Consider the following 25,879-nt stretch of genomic DNA (forward strand, 5'->3'; position numbering starts at 1 on the left):
GCTCCGAGTGGTTCTTTTTTTTCCGCCTTCTTTCCTCGTCTCCCCCTCCCCCTTCTTCCTTTTGAAAGTTTCTTTCCTCCCCCCCCCCTTTACCCCTCCCTCCCGCTTGACCGCATGGCTGATTCAACCTCAGTGTCAATCAACTTTTTTTTTTCCGCCTCCTCTTCTTCATTTAAATAAGTTTAAAGCTCCTCCCTCCACCCCTCAACTCACCAAATCTTATAAATTGGGCTTTGCGCGCCGCAGCCCGGGAGTCAGAAAGGCGAGGGGCGCCGGGAGCAGGCGTGTGGGACTCCAGACCGGAGAGCCGGAGGCTGCGCCTTCCCCGCACCGGGACCTTCACGACACACCAGAGACTATTCCTTGCCCCGTGCGAACGCCCACGATGACCACCACCCTCGTGTCTGCCACCATCTTCGACTTGAGCGAAGTTTTATGCAAGGTAAAGTAGGGCGGAGCTTTTGCTTTTCGAAAGTTTCTCTTGTGTTTGAAAGAAACTCCTAAAGTTCGATTCTGGGGAAACGGCATAGAGCGAGTGACGAGCATTCACTGCGTTTCCCTCCACGATGAAGGAATTTGGCCATGTCCTCCCTACTTAGTTTCAGGTCCCAGGTGGAGTTCCATGTGAGTTTGGGAGCAACGTTCTGGGTGACTGCTCAAGTTTGCGGGGCAAGGGCTGACCCGGGGGTCCGGAAGAGTGGCTAGGATTGGGACAAACTTTGAAGGATTCATTCCTGTATGGTGTGCCACGGGAGCTGGGTTCGGTGGGCTCCCGGTGTGCGCTCTGGGTTTCCGTGCCTGCTGAAGGAGTTCGAGTCTTCCCGACAACTTTGCTCCCTGTGGCGTAGGGGGTCTCTAGGAAAAATGAAGTCTCAGAACGGTATTTGGCTGGGAGAATTTCCCTCTCTGCCTTGGAGAACTTAAGAGGTATGCGGCAGGGAAAAAAAAGGCTGATTTAAGGTTTAAGATGTAGGCAAGGCGAGTTTGTAGTGGAGTTTGTGTCCGCCCCAGCTGAGCTAGGCTTCCTCCGCGAGAGCGCTGCTTGATCACGCTGCAAACTTTTGGCTGAAAGTTGCTGCTTACCTGTGTTGTGAGGTACTGTGGCTCGTTGATTGAGGACTAGGGGAACAAAATGTTGCCAGAACTCAAGTTCCCGCCAGTTAGGATTTAATAGGGCCTCCTTAAATGGGGGTAGTTTACTAGTCGGTTTTTCGACCAAAAAAAAAGTTTTAAAACCTGCGTGTACCAGGAGTGCGGTTGAAATGTACAACTCCATGGATGTAATTTTTTTCCCACTCTACTTCTCCCAACCCCCCAATTTGAAAGGATGAAGCTGCTAGGCTACTTTTAATTGCTGAACTGTTTTTGCCTTCCCTTAAACACGTCGGGTCATGTTGCTCCCTTCCTAGCTTGCTGCTCCTGTCGGTGCAGCTGCCAAGGCCCCGGGGCTGCAGGGTTGGGGCGCAGGGGCGTGCTGGAGCGAAAGAGCAACATCAAAAAACTTTAAATTTTCAGCATTTTTCTCTTCCCTGCGTTTTCCTAAGTCTATTCGCCCTGGCGGCTGCCTGAGCTCCTGAGCAACTCCATCCTTCTCGTCCTGGCTGCCCGCTCTTTGATCTATTTCTCTTTCTTTTGCCCCCTCCCCCCGCAGGACTTTTTTAAATGAACCTCATTGTTGGGAACCGGCTCTCCACTGGGTTCCTGTAATCCGCTCGGTGGGGTGGTTGCGGTTACAGGGTTACTGATTCCCGATCCCCCGCTGCTGATCCTAAGGGACTAACTTTAGAATTTGCACAATGACACCCACATGTGTCAGGGGCCTGGAGATAACTTTCAAGTCTCCCACCCCCAACTCTTTCTAAATCTTGGGTAGTTTGAGCAGGTGACTAGGGCTTGTGGCAGCTCTGTCCCTGCTCGAGTCCCCCTTCCCCCCAGTGACTGCGAGGTGTATGTGGGGAGGGGCGGGGAGCTAGCGCTTTCTTTCCCATCTGTAGCTTTGGTTCAAGATTAAACACTGGTGCTCTTATCCAGACGGCTCTTGCAGCCAGGAGACCAAGTGCAAAGGCATCTTCCCAGTGAAGGGAGTGGGGGAATGGGGGGTGGGAGAGAGAAATCCCTCTCCGGGGTGCTCTTCCGGAAGCTATGGGCTTGGGAAGCCGTGCATATCCCTTTCCCCACATCCCAGACTAGGCTCTTCCCCAAGGAAGAAAAAAGAAAAGAACAGCACAGTTTGAAAACCTGTTGCCAAAGGAAGGGTACACTTGTGGAAGAGGAAGTGGAGAGTTTGGGGCCAGACTGTGGGGGAGGGGGCTATCAGGGACTGATGGGGTGGATTTGGCTCATGTTTTGTCTTCTCCCAGGGGCTTACCTGGTTCTGTTAGGGGGAGGGAACTTAGAGAGGACTGCCTTGTGTGAAGTACTCTGAGTTGAGGAATGTATAAACAGGATTTGGAGTTTAGAGGGGAAAAAATAGTTCTAGGGATGTGGGGATAGAAAGCAATTTACATATCAGGGGTCAGCATGGAGCAGGATGCGTATACATTTTTTTTCATACAGGACAGGATTTTTGTGGTTTCTCATGAGCAGTGCCAAAATAAACCCAGGTGGCTCCTTTTAGAGAGGGACAGACTGGCCTATCTGATGAAGGGGTGCTGTCCTTTGTGGACACCATGCCCTTGCCTCGTTTGTGTCCTCGGTCACTCACCGGTCCTTTTCCCTCCCCTCCCCTCCAGGGTAACAAGATGCTCAACTACAGCACTCCCAGTGCTGGGGGCTGCCTGCTGGACAGGAAGGCAGTGGGCACCCCTGCTGGCGGGGGCTTCCCTCGGAGGCACTCGGTCACTCTGCCCAGCTCCAAGTTCCATCAGAACCAACTTCTCAACAGCCTTAAGGGCGAGCCGGCCCCGTCCCTGAGCTCCCGCGACAGCCGCTTTCGAGACCGCTCTTTCTCTGAAGGGGGCGAGCGGCTTCTGCCCTCCCAGAAGCAGCCTGGGAGCGGCCAGGTCAACTCCAGCCGCTACAAGACGGAGCTCTGCCGCCCCTTCGAAGAAAACGGTGCCTGTAAGTACGGGGACAAGTGCCAGTTCGCGCACGGCATCCACGAGCTCCGCAGCCTGACCCGCCACCCCAAGTACAAGACGGAGCTTTGCCGCACCTTCCACACCATCGGCTTTTGCCCGTACGGGCCCCGCTGCCACTTCATTCACAACGCCGAGGAGCGCCGCGCCCTGGCCGGGGGCCGGGACCTCTCCGCTGACCGTCCCCGCCTCCAGCATAGCTTTAGCTTTGCTGGGTTTCCCAGTGCCGCTGCCACCGCCGCTGCCACGGGGCTGCTGGACAGCCCCACGTCTATCACCCCACCCCCCATTCTGAGCGCGGATGACCTCCTGGGCTCACCTACCCTGCCCGATGGCACCAATAACCCCTTCGCCTTTTCCAGCCAGGAGCTGGCGAGCCTCTTTGCTCCTAGCATGGGGCTACCTGGGGGAGGCTCCCCCACCACCTTCCTCTTCCGGCCCATGTCCGAGTCCCCTCACATGTTTGACTCTCCCCCCAGCCCTCAGGATTCTCTCTCGGACCAGGAGGGCTACCTGAGCAGCTCCAGCAGCAGCCACAGTGGCTCAGATTCCCCTACCTTGGACAACTCAAGACGCCTGCCCATTTTCAGCAGACTCTCCATCTCAGATGACTAAGCCAGGGTAGGGAGGGACACCCTGCCTCCTTCACCTCTCCACCCTGCTCCCCATCCCAAGCCTTCACCTCCCCACCCCCTAACTTCCCCTCAATCCCTACATTGATACATTTAAGCTCAGCCCCTTCCCCAAAACCTTGGTATGTCGCCCCCACCCCCACCCCCAACATAAGGACAAGTCAATTTGTTGGTAGCTTCTTCTGGCTTGAAACCCCCTCCTTCCATTTCATAGCCCACTTAACCACGCATAACAGAGTCCCATATTTGTCAGTAGATGCCTTTTTTCGGCTTAAGCCTTAAGTGCCAAATCACAAAAGAAAAGCAGTAACCGTTTACAGAAGCAACTTAGTGCCTTGTTATCTAACTTTGTCACTGTGACTACATTACCTCTTCAACGCCAGGGGGCACCCGTGGGCCTCCCAGAGCCTCTGCCCGTGGGGTTGGGGGGTGACCCGCAACCAGCAGCTCCCCCAGCTGGCGACCCAAGCGCACCTTCCTTTCAGTCTCCCGCACTTCCTCTTCCTTGTAGTTACCCGCCTCCCTCAGAGAATTGTTGCTGGACTTGGGGTTTGGGGGAAACCTATTTTGACACTCAAAACCTTTTTCATCCCAGCCCGAACCCCTGTTGACTAATCTTGCCCGGGTTTGTGTAGGTCTTCAGGGAGGAAGGTTGAACCAGTTGGACGAAGGTTTTGACATAAGTGGGACTTTGAGATTTAATTTCTTTTTCTTTTTCTTTTTTTTTTTTAAGTGGGGAGGAAGGGGAAACTAGATGGACTATGAGAGACTTGATTTTGGTGCTAAAGTTCCCCAATTCATATGTGACATCTTAAAAATGACGACAAAATGAGAGAAAAGCTGAAAAAAAAAAAAACCAAACTGTAAGGGGTGAGCAGTTAATGGTATTCATTCCACATACGATATCTGTGTAAAACGATTTCCTGTAGAAGTAGCTTTAATGGATTTTGCTCTAGAATACCTTAGGTCTACCTTAGAGCCCTCACGCCATGCTTTTTTCCCTGGGGTTAAACTTCATCTAACTTTCAGAAATTGGAGAGCAAAAATTTTGCTTGTCACTGCACATCAATATAAAAAAGCTTATTTAACTTATCAAAACGTATTTATTGCCAAACTATGCTTTTTTTGTTAATTTTGTTCATATTTATCGGGATGACAAATCCATAGAATATATTCTTTTATGTTAAATTATGATCTTCATATTAATCTTAAAATTTTGTGACGTGTCTTTCCTTTTTTCCACAGTTTTAATATATTATTCTTCAACAACATTTTTGTAACTTTACACTTTTTTTGGTTATTTTATTTTAAAAAAATGAAAAATTAATTTAAAAAAATGCAAAAAACTGTTGGATTATTTATTTTAGAAATTCTCCCCTTTGTGTTGGACTGCAAATTGAGTTTCTTCTCCTTAGGCCTTTCACAGGTAGGACTGGGAATGTATGTTCAAGCTCTGTGACTACAGAAGGAAGCCACCTTTTATGTATAGCTTCTAAAAGGGAAAACAGAAAAGAGAGAACCCCTTTGACTTCACGTGCCCATCTCAAGACATTCCGCGCGCTCGCAGATTCGAGGTTCTGGATTCCAGGTTGGAGTTTTCCAATGCTAACATAAACAACTGGCACACACACATAAAGATGAATGTAATTATTATTCCTCTTGCTGGTCACTACCGTCGCTTCCTATTTCTCTTTCTTTGTGTGAATTTATTTAAAAGAAAAAAAAACTTTTTGTAACGACTATTTGCAGTTTAAAAAAAATCAATAAACCCCGTTTTTCAAGAAATAATTGTCTAGAGTCTCTTCCCTTGTGTGTCTGACCCTCACTGGAGGGCAGCGCAGTGGTTGGTCTTTCATCCTCAAAAGCTACTGCCCAGAGCTGTGGGTGTGGGTGCTGGAAATTCACTTAGCCTGGGTGGGGTGCAGATTTTTGTTTCGTTTTTTGTTTGCGAAGAAGCCTGTGGTGAGCAAGTCCAGGGTAACCTTGCTCACCTGTGTGGCCTTGGCTACTTGGGAGCTGTAATCCAGGTACATCCAGTTTTCTCACGTGGTCTTTGGGAGGGGGTGGTCAAGGAGCTACTGCTGAAGGGGGTGTAAGCCACGCCACACTGGCAGGCCTGAATTGGGTGCTCTTGTAGGCATTAACCAAGGTCCTAACTTCTCAGTGCCTCCCTGAAGGGGTATGAGGAAGTGTAAGGACGGAAAAGGGCAGTCAAGGGAAGATGGGGTTCATGTACACTAAGGCAGTCAGCAGTTCTCACCAGGTCTCCTTGGTTAGAAGTTCATCCAGGCTGGTTGTAGGGGTGCACACGGGATTTGCTGAACATTGAGGCAGGAGGATCATGAAATCCAGCTGGGGTCAGGTAGCTACTGGAAAGAGATGGTTAACTTGTGAGAAAGGAGTTGGGTCTTTGTAAAAGATCAGACCTGGGAGAACTGAGTCTTGGGTGGGCAGAGATGACATTTGAGTCACTGGCTCCTCGCAGTTAGTAAGTTCTGAGGGTTGAGCAGTCTCCACTCCACTGGCCTCCATATGTAGATCTGCCGCAGACACTGTCCAGTACTGAATGAACTACCAGTAACTGGACATTTCCCCTTCCCAGAAGGTGTTACTCGATGTCGGGTGTGCAGTAGAAAAACCAGGACTGTTTCCTTTCCCAGGGCAGTGGCTGACGGTACAAGGACAAAGGCCTTGAGCCTGGCACCTGAATGAACCCAGGCCTCTTATTTCTTAAGAGAGGCATTGAGTGTGTGTGTGTGTGTGTGTGTGTGTGTGTGTGTAAGCATGCATTTGGGTGGGTAGTGATCTTCCATTTTGACTGAAAGTAAAGACATTCAGTCATTCACTTTGAGTTCTTTCTCTGTAGACACAGCCTATGGTGACTATCTAATTCTTCCTTTCAGGATGTCACAAGCTGGCTTCAGAGGGGGTCTCACAACCACCCTGAATGTCCTTCTTTGAAGTCAGCCTCTGGAGTTAGATAACAAAGGATTGAAACCAGGAGGTCCTGGAAGGGTGGGAAGGCAAAGGGAAGCTCCATGTCACCTAGGGAAACTGGCTGTTTATAGACCCTAACCCCATATTCCACCTAAGTGTCTCCCTGAGGAACTCAGGGCTTTAGTTTGCCCGGGCCACTAGCCTGACTTCCTACTATCTAGAGCCTGAAACTACTTAGGAAAGGAAGCAAGAGCTTCAGCCCCATTTCCCCAGCATAATAGGAAGGGCCTTGGTAGTGGCCCTAAGCACATCCAGGAAATGTGGTTTCATAGCTGGCCGGGGTTAAGAACCCTGCAGTGGGAGCTGAAGATAGGCCCACACGAGGGGATACGTGGACCGAAAGAATAGCTCCTGCTTTGCCTGGGCACTGGGCTTTCTTTTCCAGCCCTGCCTAGGACCCTGACTATCTTTGTGTGACTTCTACAAGATTCCCTTTGTTGGGCAAGGTCTCAGGGCTGCCCTACTGGCCTTCCTTTGGAGCAACTCAAAGCAATGAGTCACGTGGGCCACTGACTTTCCTGGTCGTGCTGTCTCATCATCAGGAGGAAGGTAGGGGCCCACTGGGCCTCAGGGATCTGGGTTGCTCTGAGTTTTGCCAATAATTGGGTCACAAATCCCTTGCACTTCAGGGAAAAGGCTTGTGTATGTGACATGGCAGGAAGAACGAGCCATAGCACCAAGAAGGAGAGGAACTGTCTTTGTTTTCGTTTGCTTTTGTTGTTGTTTTTTTCAAGACAGGGTTTCTCTGTGCAGCCCTAGCTGTCCTAGAACTCACTCTGTAGACCAGGTTGGCTTTGACCACAGATCTGCCTGCCTTTGCCTCTAGAAGGCTGGGGTTAAAGGTGTGCACCACCACCACACAGCTATAATTATTTCATTTCTTTTGAATATTCAGTCCTCTTCTCCCAAGAGAATACTGCCAACCATTAAAGTAATTAGTAATAGGAAGGGTAACTTTTTTTTTTTTTTTTTAAGACAGGCTCTCTCTACATATCTCTGGCTGCCCTGGAACTCACTGTGTAGACCAGGCTGGCCCTCCCTGCCTGCCTGCCTCTCAAGTGCTAGGATTAATGTATATGTCACCACACCTGGCCTTTGTTTCTTTTGAAAAAGGTGCATGAGTGTTGCAGCGTGAACATGGATGTCAGAGGACAACCCATGGAAGCTGGTGCCTTCCTTCCCATGGGTCCCTTCCGGTTGAATCCGGTTCAGCAGGCTTGACCACAAGCCCCTTTGCCTACTGAAGCATCTTAGCAGGCAGGACAACCTGTCTCAAGGGGTTGTCGTGAAGACTGAGGGAACACTGGGTAACAGCAGCTTCCATGGATACCACGTGGTGTTTAAGACCTCTGTGTACTAAATCAGGTGCACATAAGGATGCAGTGGAGGAAGTTCCCCAGCATCCCAGTTTCCTTTCTGTTGCCGCAGTAAGATACCCTGACAAAAAGGCAATTTAGGGAGAAGAGGTTTATTTAAGCTTACAGTTCTGGGTTCTAATCCATTGCAACAGGGAAGTCAAGATAGCAGGTCCTTAAAATACTGGTCCCGCCAGAGCCACAGTCAAGAGCAGAGAGAAATGACTGCATACGTGCTGGTGTTCAGCTAGCTTTCCTTCTCTTACACTATCCAGATCCCAGACCAGGGAACTGTGCCTCCCATTCTCAGCCTGGGTCTTCTGGTGTCAGTTAAAGCAATCCAGACAACCCCTCATCGGGGTGCCCACAGGCCAACTGATGCAGACAAGCCCTTGCTTAGACTCCTTTTCCTAGGTTGTATCAAGTTGACAGTTAAACTGACCAGCACACATAGCACTCCCACTTTACATGGATGAAGTGAGCTGCAGGGGAGCTCATCAGTTTGTCATACAGTGAGGAAGTCGCTGGACCTGAACCCAGGCCCTTTGACAACATCATGGCATTTTACCATTGTTCTTTGGAGTATCATAGATTGGCACACTGAAGCCACTGGGAACAGTTCCTGGCACACAGTAACTACAGATCTCCCAGGGTCAGGTTTCTGTCTCCCTTGCCCTTGGTGGTGATCTGCAGAAGCAAGAGGCACCAGCTGGATTGGGTGACTCGGCACACACCTTCCCCCAGGGTCATGAGCTCATGGTCCATGAAGCTCCGGATTGGCATGTTTGGAGGAGGGGCCTGGGAGGAGGGAGCAGGCCATCCCTTGGACTTTCCCCTTTCTGTCTGCTGTGAGGTGGCTGCTGTTAATGATCAACAGACCAAAGGGTGCCCTGGGTGCCTCAGGGAGTTGGCTCTGAGCCCTTCTTCCCCCGGGGTCTCCCACCCCTGCACGTAGCCAAGCATTTAATCATGTCTGGCTGGTCTGACTGGAATGCTACCTGAGTTCAGGGGGTGAAGTGGCAGGGAGGTCAGCAGGGCTCCTGCCGCCCTGTGGCTGCCTTGCAGATGGTCCTGCCAAGGCCTGTAGGTTTAGAGAGCTGGGAACAGACCAAATGCCTTGGCTTCTTCTTGAAGTCAGGGCAGCTCTGGGAGCTCCACTCTTCGATAGGGTTACCGAGAAACCTGGCTTTAGGGCCTGCAATGCTCTTTGCAGGGGTTCCAAACATGCATATCTTAACGCCTACCTGAGAAATTATGCTTTGGGGAGCCAGAGCAAAGGGTAGCCTGTGAGTGGCTGCTGGTCAGGGGACCGAGGGCATATCTTCCTTGTAGAGGTTGTTTGGACTTGTTGTGAAATGTTGGCAAAGCCTTGGTCTCAAGGTACAGGGTTGTGAATGACGGCCATACCTGCGCTATCAGCTTCTAGTGCAACAAAGGTAAATATTGGCAATCGCCAAACCTCGGGTCGTTTTCTCTCCACCCGGAGCTAGATCTTTTCCTGACTCCCAGTCATACTTCAGGAGGCAAGAGCTTGACCACAGCAGGAAGGTTTCATTGCTCCTGTCCCCAGAACTGCAAAGCGGTGAGGAACATCTGGAGTCAAAGGGACCTGGCTTCAATTCAGTCTCACTGTCAGCCTGTGACCTTAAGCTACAAGGTTACAAAGCAACTTAGGGCCCAGTGTGCTGCATTTGCAAAACAGGACGATCGCAACAATGATGATATTAATCAGATCTGCTTCAAGGGACCCCCAAACTGTATAATCATACAGTGAGACCCCATGCAGGTGTGTAAAAGGGCAAATGGTAATGCACAACACAGACGAATCACACAAAGTTGAGGAAGGAAATCCAACACAACTGAGCACACGTCAGGGCTGAGGATATAGCTCAGTTGGTACAGTGCTTGCCTAGGATGCATGAAGCCCTGGGTTTGAGTCCCAGCCCTGCAGAAACCAGGCAGGCATGGTGGGACACACTTGTAATCCTTTCCTTGGATATGTAACAAGTTGGAGGTCAGCATGGGCTGCAAGAGACCCCCATGGTAAAAAGGGGAAAAAGTGCATACAGTATGAGTTCATTTCTATGAAGTTCAAAACTGGTCTATGATGATACAGTGAAATGCATTGAGCTGTGGTCTGCCGATGTGAGTACTTTATTGTATTTAAGTTTTACTTCAGAACAAAAAAGAGGCTGGAGCGATGGCTCTGAGATGAAGAGTACTTGTTGCTCTTGCAGAGAACCTGGGTTTGATGCCCAGCACCATCATGGTGGCTCACAACCATCTGTAACCTCAGTTCTGGGGGATCCAATAGATACATACATGGTGCATACATGCTTATAGGCAAAACTTTCCCACACATAAAGTCAAATAAGTCTAAAAAAACCCGCTATACTTCAGAACAAAAACCCTGCAAGTTTGGCGTGAGCGTTAAATGGTATATACAAAGAAATAAACAAATTCAGTCCCCAACTATAGAAAACTAATAAATTGTGGCTATTTTTGTAACAGCAACAACCACAAAATGTCGGTAACTCTGTGGTCCCTTTCCATAGGAGGAAGGAATGGGTTCAGAATAGGAGAATGACCTGGCTTGGGAGGGGGCTTGAATCCCTCCTGCCCCTCATGTGTTGCTTTTATAGGAACACTGACAGCAGTGTGGGAGCAAGTGAGTTGATTAATTAGTAAATGCAATCATACATAGATGAAATGGATTTTTGCTGCTTGGTACCTCTCATGATTCATAGGGGCAAAAGGAGTCCAAGCTAGGGATGGGGAGGAGAGCTTTCGTTCTTGGGTGAGCCAGCCATATGGGTTGCTTGCCTGCAGGGCTTGACCAGTCCTTTCCTAGGGCAGGTGAGGCTGGGGGGCTTTAGGAGCCCACCTGGCTTAGGTGGGGCTTGGACCTGTCTCCCCTGGCCCTTAGGTTTAACGGTACATGGAATTTCACCCTTCTCTCCTCACCAGTTGCCTTCTGAGATTATTAAATCCCATCACCACTTCCATCCTCTGCAGCTGGAACCTGAGATGGATACCTAGCAGCTGGATCCTGAGATGGATACCTAGCTTAGGTGCTAGACTGGCCACTGCAAGGCTCAGGGATGGGCTCTTACAGGGCTGAACCCTTCTGTGTAGGGTGTCACAAGACTCAACCTCAGTGCTTGAGAAGGGTTCAGGGCCTGGGGACAGACTGCAAAGAACAGAAGTTATCCCTGCCTGGGGTTGTGCTAGTGAGTGGCTCCTTAAATCCTGTACCTTGGCCATCCCACTTGTCTTACATGCCACAGTGCCAGGCAGTCTGGTTTTGTGACCCTGCTGATGGCCTTGGGCAAGTGACTTCCTCTCTCTGAGATAGGAAGCATGTTCGCCTTGGCCACAGGACAGGACTGTAGTGAAGGGCACACAGGATGGGGGAAGGCACTCTGGGAAGGAAAAGGTCCTGCATGGAGGGGAATGTGGAGTGTAGGTGCATGCAGTCCTTAGGACAGTGCCTTCCTACAGGAGTGCCTGAGTTCAGAACCTGGCTCATCCACTGGGCTTCCTGCACCGAACTCACAGGTGGTATGTGTACTCTGGGTGATTCTTTAGAATTTACATATTTAAAGTAACAGCAGCCAGCTCCGTGGAGACTTCCTATGGAGGTCCAGCGCCTGCTTGGCCTTTCCTCATGTGATTATGTTTGATAGCATCTTTGAATACTGTTATCATTTGCCCCATTTACAGAGGGGAAAAGTCAGACTCAAGGAGATCACTATTCCCAACTACACACTTATATGCTGCCAGTCTGTCAACACCCAGGCTCTCAGTCCCCACATGGTAGAGGAGACAGATGTCAAATGGCAGCACCCTTCCCTAGGGACCCACAGTGATGGAGTCTCCACTCTCGATACATCCTCTCCCGAACCCTCCATCCCATCTCATTACTCGCTGTAGCTCAGGAGATTGTGTCGTGAGCAGACCAGTAGGCCAGTAGGGCTGGCCTTGATTTCAGCTTCTTCGGCCAAAGGGGACACTGAGGTGTGATATGACGATGGCTCTTGTATCAGGAGCAGTGGTTCACAGAAAGCTAAACCGTAAACGTTAACTCGATTTGTGAAATAACCAGGCCAGCTTGAAGATAAACAATTATATTTTTACTTATTATAAGGGAAAACTCACGCCACGAGAATGGGAAGTCCAAGCTCCGCTGTGTCCCGTGGGAATCACCCAGAGCTCAAGCACCTGGTCGGTCCCAGTTTTTCTTCCTGGGCTCCAGGTAGTCACGCCTTAGTCAGGTTCCACTTCTTAGAGGTGATTGGTTAACAAAGCTTCCCCCATCACTAAACCTATGTCTCAGGTGAGCTATGGCGTGGCTGGTGGGGTGTGTGTGCCATATTTTATTTCTTGGAGGGTGTCGTCTTGCCTAAGGAATGGTCTGGAATGGGGCAGAACGGGAGCTTTGTCACACACTCAGTGGATTCCTCTCATTTGCCAACAGTGTTAGAGGCTCTCTGAAACTCGGGGCCTTCCCTGAAGGATCTAATGTCCTCTCTTCTGGTGCCCTTCTGGAAGATACGGTTCATAATTATTAAACTATATTCCCAAAGTCCTCCTCCACTGAAAGAATTTGCTCTTGCTAGTGTAGGGGTGAGAGGGGGAGAAAGGTCAGGTCCTTAGAGCTCCCTCCAACAGCACCCCTTAGAGAGGGACAAAGAAGGGGGTTCCTGTGGGGTCAGCGCAGCGACCACAGCCACCGCTCAGGTCTCACCCATGCTCAGCCCCCATGGCTGCTGGCTAGGACAGGCTTGACAGGGCTTGGAAACTGATGAAAGAAGTTCTATTTCCTCAAGCCAATTTCTTCCTTTTCTCTCGACTTTCCTCAATCCAGGTGAGGTGCCCTTGGAGGCATGGGAACAGATGAACCACTGGTCGGTCAGACTTTCGAGCTCAGGTAAAGGAGAAATATTTTTGGTATGGGTATGACCTTGGACCTCTGCTTCTCTCTCCTCCTGCAGCATCTTCCGGGGGGGGGGGAGCTGGGAGCTGAAGCTGCCTCTAGTCACACAGAGGATGATACCTATGATAGAAACGACACACATCAGACTCACAGGGGCCTCCTTCAGAGAGTGGCCTATGTTCTAGGAAGATTTATACTATTTTGGTCCCCACGAGAAGGAGCCAGGGAGCTGAGTTTTCTTTTTGTTTGCATGAGTTAAGTACCCCTGGAAAGTTGGAGACCCACCTGCATATAAGGGCAAATCTGGGGGTTACACAGTAGTATACCTATGGAACCATGCACACTCTGGTTTGGGGCATGCAGGGAACCAGGTTGGGTCCTGGAGGGTCACTTCCTAGTAGTAGGATTTTCCTTTGGGTCACCAGCTCCCAAATAACAACACAGAGACTTATGATTAATTATGAAAGCTCTGTCTTAGCTTAGGCTTGTCCCACTAGTTCTTATAACTTAAATTAACCTATATTTTTATTAATCTACATTCTACCACATGGCTTTTACCTCTCTCCTATTTTATGTGTCCAATTCGTTCCACTTCTTGATGGCCTTTCTTACTTCCCCCCTCTCTCTCTTTCCTCCTGGAAGTCCGGTCTATGCTTTCTGCTTAGCTATTGGTCACTCATCTCTTTATCAAACCAATCATGGCAGCATATATTCACACAGTGTACAAATATCCCACAACAACTTCCTACTTCCAGGCTGGTCTATAAAATACTAAGATTGAACCGGGGGAGTGGGGGAGGAAGGTTTTTCAATGATTCCACGAATATCTTAGAAAGCAAAATACACAGATTTTCCTTTTTGGAAAAGCTGAATTTCCTTCGCCCGTGCTGAAGGGCAGGAAGCCAGCTGTGTGGGTGTGTTATAAAATCCCGACTAGAGTTATAGACGGAAGGGAGTTGGTGTGACTTGCTGATGTCGGTTGACTCACGAAGACCGTCAGAGATTCTAAAGTCAGCTGTGTGTGTGTTCTTTGAAGTGGTGGCTTGAATCACTTTTATGAACTGTATGTTGAATGAGACCATGTAAGTCATCCCCTTGGCATGCTGTATTTTCCCAGACATGCTACTTCGGATTGAAACACTGAAGCACAGTGCCTTATTTTAGGTGCATTTGAACAGCCTGTCTAGGAGCTGACTGGATTCTCTGACATTTGAAATATAAGTTATCGAAGGCTAAAGTTTCAGGGAGGTAGATTGTGGTTCAGTCCACAGAAGATCTTTTCCAGGCTGGCGGACAGAGGTAGCCTGTTGTTCCCCTTGTTAAACAACAGCTAGGTGCGATCTAGCACTCCAGACCAGGCAGGGAGGGGTTCTGCAGAGTGATTTCCCAACATCTGTCCAGAGCAGCCTCCCCTCTTCACTGTCATACAGGACTTCCACAGTTTTTTAATACTATATTTATAATGTATTTCCATATTTAATACAAATTTTAATATGCATTATGTATATATATATAATGTACTGATATAAATACCTATATATAAAATATATAAACACCTATACATAATGCATATTCCTATATTTATAGATATTTAATACTACAGGATATGCAGTGTTTGAATACAATAACCGTTTGAAAGTACGATGTTCCTTCATTCTGTGGAAACAAGGCAGAACCTTTGAGGGAGGCAGGTATGTGGGGTTCCTTTTACCACCCTGTCTCCCCTGTAGAGGCAGCACTGAGCAGACCTTCAACAAACACAGGATGAGGGCTGGAGAGATGGCTCAGAGGTTGGGAGCGCTGATTGCTCTTCCAGAGGTCCTGAGTTCAATTCCCAGCAACCACATGGTGGCTCACAACCATCTGTAATGAGATCTGGTACCCTCTTCTGGTCAGCAAGTATACATGCAAGCAGAACACTGTATATGTAATAAATAAATAAATCTTAAACAAACAAACAAACAAACAAACACAGGATGAATGATGTTTCTCCATTAGCCGAGGCTTCAAAAGGAACACATCCTTTGCAGGAATGTGGCCCTTTAAATGTCTAGCTGTGGACGTTTGAGGAAGCCTCAGTGACGGCAAGTTCGTGAGTCGTGTAGTGTGCACAAGGAATGGGGTACGCGGCCTCTCGTGGGCTCTGTGTCCTTGAGTGAGTCACACAAGCTCTTTGGGTCTCAATTGCTTCATTTGTAAGAGGAGTTTTGGACTGAGTTATCTTCCTGCCTTTTCCAGTCGGACTACTTTATGATTCAAGCACTTTGTATTTGCGCTCACTCCTCTGTTCTCAAACGGTTTGTTCAACTCTCTTTTATTAGGGGTTCTAGGCCTTTTAAAACAGAAAAACAAAACAAAACAAAGCAAAAAAAAAAAAAAAAACAAAAAAAACCCAAGTAGCCTTGGGAAGCAAGCAGTAAAAACAAGCACAAAACAAATTGCTGTATTCTTTATAACAAAGTAAATGGACTACGGCTAGACCTAGGAAAGTGGTTATTTTTTGTTTGTTTGTTTTGAGACAGAGTCTCTCTCAGAGCCCTGGCTGTCCTGGAACTCATTATGTAGACCAGGCTGGCTTCACAATCACAGAGATCTACCTGCCTCTGTTTCCTGTGCTTTAATTAAAGGTCTATACCATCACACCTGGAGAAAAAAAAAATGACTATTTAAAAAACAGCAGTAAGCCGGGCGGTGGTGGCGCACGCCTTTAATCCCAGCACTCGGGAGGCAGAGGCAGGCGGATCTCTGTGAGTTCGAGACCAGCCTGGTCTACAAGAGCTAGTTCCAGGACAGGCTCCAAAGCCACAGAGAAACCCTGTCTCGAAAAACCAAAAAAATAAAATAAAATAAAAAAATAAAAAACAGCAGTAATATATATTTTACAACCCAGGGGTAAATTAACAGTTAAGGATTTTTCTTTCCTGAGACAAATATAACCCAGGGTAGCCTTGAATTTGCTATGTATCCCAGGCTAGCCTCAAACTTCTTATCCTGCTGCCTCAACCTCCTAAGTGTTGGGATTACAGGTGTGTGCTGCCACACCTGCTTTATGCTGTGCTGGGGGAGTGGAGCTAGCGCTTTGTGAATATCAGGCAAGCAGTCTACCAAGTGAGCTTCATCCCCAGCCCAACAAATTGTTAAAATGATAGCCACCTAGCAGAACACTCAGCCACAACAGAAGCAGTATTCTTAAACCTCACCACTCACGGAGATTGCTTCCAGGGCCTGGTTGTGGGTAGCAAAATCTGAAGATGCTCACATAGCTGGCAACATAGACTGTCATTGTGTGTGTGTGTGTGTGTGTGTGTGTGTGTGTTACAGGGGATTGAACCCTGAACCCTTGTGTGTTAGGCAAGTACTTGGCCACTGGCTGACCTCTAGTTCCAGCCTCCTTCATATTTTAAATATTCTTTGCATGACTTCTAATTCCAAATACAACACACATGCTAAGTAAACAGTTGTTACACTCTGTTGTTTTGGGAGTCGTGGCAAAAAGAGTCTATTGACGTTCAGTATAGAGGTGATTAAAATGATTTTCCACATACAGCTGTTTGAATCTGAGGATTCAGAACTCAAGAATATGGACAACCTACTATATTTATTTTTTTTCATTTGAAATATGCTTTAGAAATGGAGTCTCTTCACTCTCTTCTCTTTGTCTAAGCGCTCCAGGAGATGGGAGCCTGAATGAAGCCGTCGCATTTTCTGTGAGAGAAGTCAATCAGTGACAGCATTCAGTGACACTGTCCTTACAGGATTGTTCCGTGCAGCCGGCACATGCCGGTGTCCAGAGAAAACTCTTCCTCGTTGTCAAATAACTTTTGTTGTTAAATAGATACCCCCTTTCTGCATTCTTCAGGAAGAGGTGTTCCTGTTTATATTCTAAAGTGTTACTCGAATGCCGTCTAGAATAGCAACGAAGGCCAAATCGTTGATGAATGGGTTGGCACATAAACCCATATTCCTGTTGGGTTCAATTTAGCGAGGTAGGCTCTGTGTGGTTTAAAACGCACATGAAGCTGGGCATGGTGGTATATGTCTGTAGTCCTGGCACTTGGGAATCTGCGGCAGGAGGATTGACTTGAGTTTGAGGCCAACCTCAACTCCAACATGAGTGCTATGCCAGACAGGGCTACAAAATAAGACTCTGTCTTCAAAAACAAACAAAAAAATGAGATAAAACAAAACAAACAAGACAAAAATGTATGATGGCGAATCCTCATTGTCAACTGGGTGTATCTACAAGGATGTTTCCAGAAAGGATTAGTGGAGGAGGAAAACCCATCTCTGAGTCCTGTGGCCACATAAAAAGAAGAACGCAAGCTGAGTACCAGCATCCAGCTCCCTCTGCTTCCCGGCTGTGGACATCATGTGACCAGCTGGCTCCTGCTGCTGCCCCACAGTTACGACGCTCTTGTGTCTGTGAGACACTGGACCTCCAAACTGTGGGGCAAAATAAGCACCTCCTTCCTTAAGTTGCTTTTACCAAGTATTTTGCCCCAGTAACGGAAAAATAACTAATTTAAAAAGGGATGAAAGGTGAGCCTCACTCATAATGGGTTTACATTTGAATTAGGAAGGTAAGACGCGGCATGGCTTAGGGATTGCCCTGACTGGAGTGAAGGAGTAAAGAAACTGCAGACACGCGTGCAGGAACCCTGGGCCCTGATGGAGAAGCACCAGCAGCCTGGGCCCTGATGGAGAAGCACCAGCAGCCTGGGCCCTGATGGAGAAGCACCAGCAGCTGGGCCCTGATGGAGAAGCACCAGCAGCCTGGGCCCTGATGGAGAAGCACCAGCAGCCTGGAAACTCAGTGCTTTTTCATGCACATCTGGAAGAGGAGTCAGGGTAGCTGATCTTGGCAGAGGGTTCTCCAGGGGAGCAGTCTCAGGGGGCAGTTACCATGGAGGAGAAAGCCATGGTAGATACTTTCCACACACAGTATCCCTACTCTGAACAGGGGAAGACCTTGCCATTCGCTTGGGTCTGAGGCACTGGTGTCCTTGACAATGGCATTGCTCATGTCCTGAACACTCGTTCATACAGGGGTACCTTTGCTCCCCATGGAATCCGTTAATTAACTAGACAACATAGTGTCCCTTGAATAACAGAATTAATGATTCAAAAAAGACTGGCTAGGGGAAGTAACAGGAGGATAGTTTGGCTCTGGCTTTGATTCCCCACACTTCCTCAAAAGCTTTCACTTTCTGTGGCTGTGAAAAAAAATCAGGTATCTAAGTCACAAAAGGCTCACCATGTGGCATTCACCATGTGAGCCAAGTTACCTCCGTTTCTTTTGAGATCTGTGCTTTCTAGGGTGCCCTTGTCCCCAAAACTCCCTGATTCCCAGGAACTCCTGAACGTTTTCCTCAGATGATAAAGAAAATTTCTAGAGTCTTATCTTTAGCAAAATAGAAGTAAGTATCCAAGAGGGCTGTGTGCTTTTAAAAAGAGGCAATAGAGCTGAGTGTGGAGGTATAAGCCTGGGAGCACAGGAGCTGGGAGTGGGAGAAACAGGAGAACAAGCTTATTCTCAACCATATCTGAAGTTTAAGGTCAATCTAGACCGTGTGAGAATCCTGCCTCAAAAATATCAGTCAACCAATCAATGAGTAGCAAATTGAAAAAAAATAAAAAAGAGAGGGGTGGAAAGATGGCTCAGTGGTTAAGAGCATTGGCTGCTCTTCCAGAGGATGAGGGTTCAAGTTCCAGTACCCACTTGGTGGCTGGCTTACAAACATCTGTAACTCCAGTCCCAGAGTATCCAGCCCTCTCTTCTAGCCTCTCTGGGCACCTGACATGCAGGATATGCACAGATACATGCAGGCCAAACACCCATACACATAAAATAAATTAATTTAAAAAGAAAGAGAAAGATAACAATAATAAAGCAAAAATGAAAAACTAAAATAAAAAGTCAAAAAGGAGACACCAGGGAAAAGCCCATTGTTTCATGCATTTGCCACAGGTGGGCCTGCTGAAGGGGTTTAGTCTATAGCCTCTTGTGTATGGTCCCTGCTAGGTTCTTATGCTTGTGTGTTTGTGGAGCACACCATAGACTGTCTAACTGGGAAGTACCACCTGAAGCATGATCCTGATAGCTGAGATTTACTAAGGGCTAAAACATGCCTGGTAACATTATCTTTGCAGTATTCCCTGCCTTGCAGATAAGAAGAAAGACACAGAGAGATTAACCAATATATCTAAGATCACACAGCCACTTGAGGGCCCAGATAGGGTTCGAATGCAAACCTGCCTGTCTCCAAAAGCAAGGCTCATTGTTGCAACCTCTGTATCATGAGGTTCTAAAATAGAAATCTCTGACCTAGTGTGATACATACCTGCAGTGTTCGTGTGTGCCCTGTGTCTCTCCTCTAGAATATTTGCTACCCAAGAACCGAGTTTCGATCCATTTAGTCCCTGCTAATAAGCAGACAGTACCCCAAGAAGAGCTTGGCCTGTGACTAGCACTCAGTAAATAGCTTTGGAAGTGTATGTTGGCCAGAGGAGCCTTTAGTTGCTGAGTGTGGGCCTCTGAGTAAGTGGGTCAGACTGATGGGGTCCCAGATTGGACATTTTGTGTTTGTGAGCAGGATGAAAGGGTCAGGTGTTAGCCCAGTGTGCTCCACACCATTCTGTTCCAAGTCTGTTCCTTCCTTTTTTCTAAGTTTTTCCTTCTCCACCCTATGGAGCGGAGCGTGAGATGAGATAGGAGGAGAAGAAGAGAAGAAGAGGAAGAGGAAGGAGGAGAGGAAGAAGAAGAGGAGGAGGAGGAGGAGGAGGAGGAAGAAGAAGAAGAAGAAGAAGAAGAAGAAGAAGAAGAAGAAGAAGAAGAAGAAGAAGAAGAAGAAGAAAGCACTGTTTACAAAGCCAGCTGGTCTAGGAAATCACCCGCTCAACCATGTGATGGCTGTGGAAGGTGTGTTTGTGCCTGGGGCAGTGGCCAGTGGTTAGTGGGCAGTGTTTGTCCAGGTGATTCCTGAATGGAGCAGAATCAGTGGAAGCCTGTGGGGAGGGGCTTGATAATGCAATGGCTGCGGGTGAGATCCTCCTTCTGGTGTCCACTTGCTTTAGGTGTTTAGAAGAAGACCTTGCGATAAGGACTAGGGTGTGAGTTTATTTGAAAGTTGATTCCAGGAAGCATCAATAGGTTTGGAGGGGCTAAGTTAGAGGAGAGAAGGTGACCAATAAAGAATGCCTTATCCCGGAAGCCATCACCAGGGTGGCCCTGGGCCTTGATGCTGCTGGGAAGATCTGGAAATTGGTGAAGGATGTGTGCCTTAGACATACAACATGTCAGGGGAGAGGGAACTGTGGTACTGATGCTCCACCTCTCTTGGTCGTGGGTTGAACAGGCTGCTTGGCACTTTCAACCCCTGGGAGGGTGGCGGGAGCTTACAGACGAACATGGGAATTAGGATTGGACAGATGTATGCCAAAATGGTGAGAATGAAGGGGTTGGGGTGTGGTTCTTTGACTGCATCTGTGCCCCCCTGTGTCAACACAGAATGGCCATCACTGTTGGAGTTCAGGGCTTTTGTAGTGGCACCATCCCTGCCCTGTGTCAGTTAGTTTTTGCTTTGTAATAGAAGATCTCCCCGAATTTGGACTCAAAATAACCGTTTAATTAGCTTTCCGTTTATTGGGTAGACAATCTGAGCTGGGCTAAGCTGGATAGTGCTGGGCTCACCTGGGCTTGTCTGTGTTTCTGTGCTCAGCGGGCCAGTAATGGGGAGGAGGCAAATTTAAGAAGGCCTCAGCAGTACGCTGTCTCCTCTCATGTGATCTCTCAGGCTCGCTGGAACTTGCTGGGTGGTAGCAGCTCTCCAAGACAGTGAGGATGGGTGGGTAAGGGCTCTGGAGTGCTGGGCATGGAACCGGCCACCTCCTCCATCAACTCCTATTGACCAAAGTCACAAGGCAAGCCCAGAGTCATGGGGTGTCAAAAGAGCCTTCTTCCTGATGGAAGCAACTGCAAAGTCATGTTCAGGAGGGCAAGTTCAGGAAGAGGAACACATGTGGCTATTTTTGCAAATAATCTACCATGGCCCATGCCCTTCGGCATCTTCTGATCACGGGTGGACAATCAAAACCAGTATATGTTCTGCTCTTTTAGACACAGCAGGGGTCGGGAACTTTCTGGCTCAAGTACAGGATAGTATCTGTCCTGAGTTATCTCCTTCACGACTTCTTTTAGATATTATTTCCCTTGGCTGCTTTCTTAAAGCAGTCATTTCTGAGGGGTAGCATGCCATGTGTGTGCTTGCTGAAGTAGGGCTATGTGGGCTGAGAACAGAAAAGAGTTGGGCTGAGTCCTTAGGTTGTTGGCAACTGAATTTGTTGTTGTTTCAACTGAACCTGGGCCCCTCCAGCATGCTAGGCACGCCATTAGGGCACTTGATCCCCAGCTTCCTTATCTTCAACGTTAAAGAAACCTCTCCTTCCAAGCCAGGAAGTAGTTTTGGATTATCTCTACCTGGGAAGTCAAGTGTGAACTAAGCAGGCAGAATGTAAATGTTTAGGGGTCAAAGGTGATCTGCCTGAGGGGTTCCCACCTGTGGTGCTCGGGCAAAGCCTGGGAACCCAGAGAGACCTTCTTCCTGGTTCTGGGTCCCATTTTCTGGAAATCTTCAAATAGTCATTCAGAGGCATTGTGAGCATTGTGTGGAAGCTCTTCCCCAGCCTGGCTCTCTTGCTGCTCCTATGGTCCACACTTCACATACGGAGAAAGTGAGGCTCCGGGAGAATTTGCCCAAAGTGATGAAGGTGATAGGGGCCGTAAACCCAACGCACTTACTATCATAAGTCCTCCTTATTAATCTTCTATTGGCCCAAGCAGTGCACTGAAAGGAACAGATTTGAGGTCTGGCGGTTGTCATTTTTCGGTGTTACACACCTTGTCCAGCCATGGCTTTGCAAGGACTCAGCCTCAGTCCCCCCGCCAACGCCCCTTCCCCTCCACCCCTGCCTCACATCCTCACATGTGAAACCTTCCCACTCCTCCAGCCTACACAGCACCTACTGTAACCAGTGTGCGGGCATCCCCGCCTCCCCCACCACGCAACCACTGTGGGAAATTTGGGCAGCCACAGGGATAACAGGTCCATCTCTCTCTCTGCTGTTCATTTCCAGGAAAGCATAGTGGGAGCAGGGGAGTAATCAATGCCTCCTGAGTAGCAGAAACCACACGGAAAGGGTAGTGCTCCTCCACCTTCCAGACTGACGCAGAGAATGCCTTACACCTTTCCGCCTTTACCGCAGCTGCATCCAGAGACTCCCGACCCTTCTAGAGCTGGGTCAGTCCCCTCAGCAGGCGGCGGGGCTGTTTGCTGAAATTCAACTCTCATTATCTGAATGGCTTGCCGGGCATCTCCCATATGCCCTGCAACAACAGGTTTTGCTGTGGTTTCACAGGCACACTCCTGGATAAATTTTCTCTTGCTTGTCACTGCTATGCTGCACTCTCGTTGAAGCTCCTGGAATAACATCAGCAACCATATTGTGTGGCAGGAGCAGGGCACAGATGAGGTGGAGGCAAGGGAAATGCCTCACATTCCAGTCCTGTATAGGCAGGGCTTGCACAAGACCGTGCCTGGACCTCTCTGAGCTCTGTCACCGGGCCCCACTGCCATTCTGCGTACACATGTTCACTGAGAATCCTAGCAGCAGCCCCACTTTAGAGGTGGCTCAAACCTGAAGCCCAGAGTGGGTAGGGGATTTGCCCAAGGTGGTACAGCTGGTGCCAGCACTGGGCTAGAAGACACAGACATCATCCATTTAGTTTTACAAGAGCTTTGAGAAGTAATTGGCTCTTTATTGTATTGGCTCAAGAGCGCTGGTTGCTAAATGTCCGGGTAATGTTGTGAGTCAGCCATTACTAAGTGTGAACTCACGCAAGTGTGAAATCATACAATTAGTTAAATCAGTTATACTAAAAACAAATGTTATAACTCCCCCCAAGCTCATCTCTTCCTGACTCTTTCTCCCTGTCCAACAACAAGTAAAACAGTTGCTACTTTGGATTTAAAAAAAAAAATCCCTTTTTCTGTAGGGTGGGAAGAGACTGGCTTCTCCCCGCCTTAGCCGGAAGCCACTTCTTCCGGCCATTCTCCAGGGCAGATCACAGTAGGAAACAACCACCCAGGCCTCGAGGAAGAAAAACACCCACTTCCCATTCTCCCAATACAGGCTATAGAAAGCTCTATGCTTGAGCTCTGAGACCTCTATCTGGGTCCTAGAAGAAACAGGCTTCTCTAGTGGGATGGGGGTGGGAAAGTGTGTGTGTGTGTGTGTGTGTGTGTGTGTGTGTGTGTGAGAGAGAGAGAGAGAGAGAGAGAGAGAGAGAGAGAGAGAGAGAGAGAGAGAGAGAAACTGACAGACAGACAGAGAGAATGGCCTCTGTGCCCCGTACCCTTACCCAGAGGGTTTTCTTGAGTCACCCGTACGCTGAAGTTTTGGATGCAGCTGATCTAGAGAAGCCCATGGCTTCCGGCACTGGTAGACCTGAGTTTATCGCTTGACTCTCTGCGTTCCATAAGGAGGGTGCCATTGGTCGGGGCATCTAACTTCTCTGAGCCTCAAACTTTCCACCTATAGAATTGGAGAACGTCACTTTTGGACTCTGAAAGGGGGTGTGGTAGAAAAGCCAACTAAGAGGAGGCAGGTAAAGCATCACGTGAATGAGAACTAATGGCATTGTGTTCGGTCACCATTGCTAGCCTAGGAGGATTAGCACGCCCATGGGCAGTAGTCCTTTATCCGGGGATTGCTGCAGAGAGGCGGGTGGCTATGGATATGGGGTGCTGACATAGCAGTGGATGGACAGGCTGGGAACAGAGGAGATGGGCCCTAACGTGTCTTCTTCAGGCATTGGCTGAACAAAGGTTTCCTGAGACCTATTTGTGCCTATGGCAAATACAGTTATAAAGAATAAGCTTCAGCCTCTTCCCTCTCAGGACCAATACTAAGACGAACGACAAGATAAAAAAATTTATAAGCAAGAAAATCTGGGAGACTTTTTTGACTATTGGAAAGAATGAGACCCCAGAATGAGCCCTTTCAGGAGGTTGGCTGGACACCTTCTCATGGGAGGGGCTTCTTAGAAGACCGCCAGTTCTTTGCTTTGTTTCAGCAAAGTGAGGAGAAGGGTGGGTCGCATGCAGATGGCCTTATGTACCATAAAGGTTGCTCTGTATGTCCCTTTGTCCTCTTGAACATTGCTGCAAAGACTATATCCCTCCACCATTGCTTAGACCCAGGGCAAATGCATAGCCATGCCTGTTTCCATGGGCCCTGAATCCAGGCCAGGGACTTCCCCAAAGTGTCACAAACCTACCCACCAGGCATGCTGGGCACATGGAGAGAGTGTGGTTCTTAAATCCTTTTCTTGGGTAGGGAGGCTTTTGACACGTACCTCGTTACCCTCCACCTTCTGCTCGGGGCTCCATCTCAGCCCTCTCAGGTGAGCAAGGTTGATTTTCCTGGCTGAAGGAACAATTCCGAGAAGGGTCTAGCACTAGTGTGAGATTGACAAAGGCAGAAAACAAGGCTCTCCTCAAACCTTTGCCATTGGAGGCTGGACCCCAGTAGGCACCTGCACCCTTTCTGGCCCGCTTCAAGGCTGACTTTCTTCCTGCGGTTCCCTAGCTTCTCTTGGAGTTGGAAGCATCTCCAGCTGACGTGGCTACTGTGTGAACTGAAGAAGTTTAGTCCGCAGGCCATGTTAGGGATGGTATTTTGCTGGTGTTTGGGGGACCCAGGCTCTTGGCAGGTTGTCATGGCACTTTACCTAAAGGCACGGTGTCTCCCAACCCATGTGGAACCAACGTATGGTCAGCAGTAAGACACCCGCATGACAGACAGTACAGTCCTCAGCTATGTTCAATGGTATTGCAAAGGGTCCTGAGTTTCACCTTAGCAGGGATAGAAAGAGCTGGGAAATGCCAGGCTCACTTCATAGAGTGAAGTCGTACACAACATGACTTCCCTTCTCCATTCTGCTCCCACTGTCATCTACATGGCCTGGTCATTTCTCAGTAGAAGTCAATAGAGAAACAGTCTGTACTGGGCCACATCTAGTCCACAAGCATGAAGTCAAGCTGTGGTATGGTAACAAGAAGATTGCTTTTCATCATTAGTTTAAGTCTGTTGTGAGCTGGTAACAGCTCAATGGCTCTCTTTGCTATTTTTTATTTATGTATTTATTTTATGTGTATGGGTATGCTGCCTGCATGTTTGTTTGTGTATAGCTTGTGTGCCTGGTGCCCCATGGAGGTTAGAAGAGGGTGCTGGATCCCCTAGAACTGGAGCTACAGATGATTGTGAGCCATCATGTGGGTGCTGGAATTAAACCCAGGCCTCCTGGAAGAACAGCCAGTACTCTTTTTTTGCTTGTGTGTGTTTTTGTTGTTGTTGTTTTGGTTTGTTTTTTTTTTCTTTTTTCTTTTTGCTTGTTTGCTTGAGACAGGGTTTCTCTGTAGCTTTAGAGCCTGTCCTGGAACTAGCTCTTGTAGACCAGGCTGGTTTGTTTGTGTTTTTTGAGACAGGGTTTCTCTGTGTAGCGCTGGCTGTCTGTAGACCAGGTTGGCTTCGAACTCACAGAGCTTCACCTCCTTGTCTCCCGAGTGCTAGGATTAGAGGTGTGCGCCACCGCCTAGTGTCAACCAATGCTCTTAACTGCTGAGCCATTTCTCCAGTCCTACTTAATGGTTTTCACCTTTGGATTGGTGGAGTGACAATGGGACACATCATTTTGGAATATGCAATTTCATTACAGTGGGGGAAAGAGGATGATAGGCTGAACCACTCATTAATACTTAAAATGCCACCATAGGTGTGACATCTGTCACTTCTACTTGGGCTCCATTGATCAGAGCCTATCAT

General features: G+C 48.4%; 1 protein-coding gene across 1 annotated transcript; it reads left to right on the forward strand.

Moving 5' to 3' along the window:
- The first annotated feature begins 235 nt into the window (after positions 1-235).
- Zfp36l1 (ZFP36 ring finger protein like 1) lies at positions 236-5,494 on the forward strand. The gene is made up of 2 exons (XM_038337741.1): positions 236-442; positions 2,733-5,494. Exons 1-2 carry the CDS (start codon positions 386-388, stop codon positions 3,690-3,692), a joined length of 1,017 nt encoding a protein of 338 aa, XP_038193669.1. The 5' UTR covers positions 236-385; the 3' UTR covers positions 3,693-5,494.
- Positions 5,495-25,879: the final 20,385 nt, after the last annotated feature.

This window comes from Arvicola amphibius, chromosome 7, assembly GCF_903992535.2.
Source record: "Arvicola amphibius chromosome 7, mArvAmp1.2, whole genome shotgun sequence".
Taxonomy (NCBI): Eukaryota; Metazoa; Chordata; class Mammalia; order Rodentia; family Cricetidae; genus Arvicola; species Arvicola amphibius.

What these genes read in the sequence shown, in the direction of transcription:
- Zfp36l1 (XM_038337741.1), top strand. Translation starts at nt 386, where the DNA reads ATGACCACCACCCTCGTGTCTGCCACCATCTTCGACTTGAGCGAAGTT. An exon ending in TGAGCGAAGTTTTATGCAAG is followed by an intron (nt 443 to 2,732) that starts GTAAAGTAGGGC and finishes CCTCCCCTCCAG; the next exon opens with GGTAACAAGATGCTCAACTA.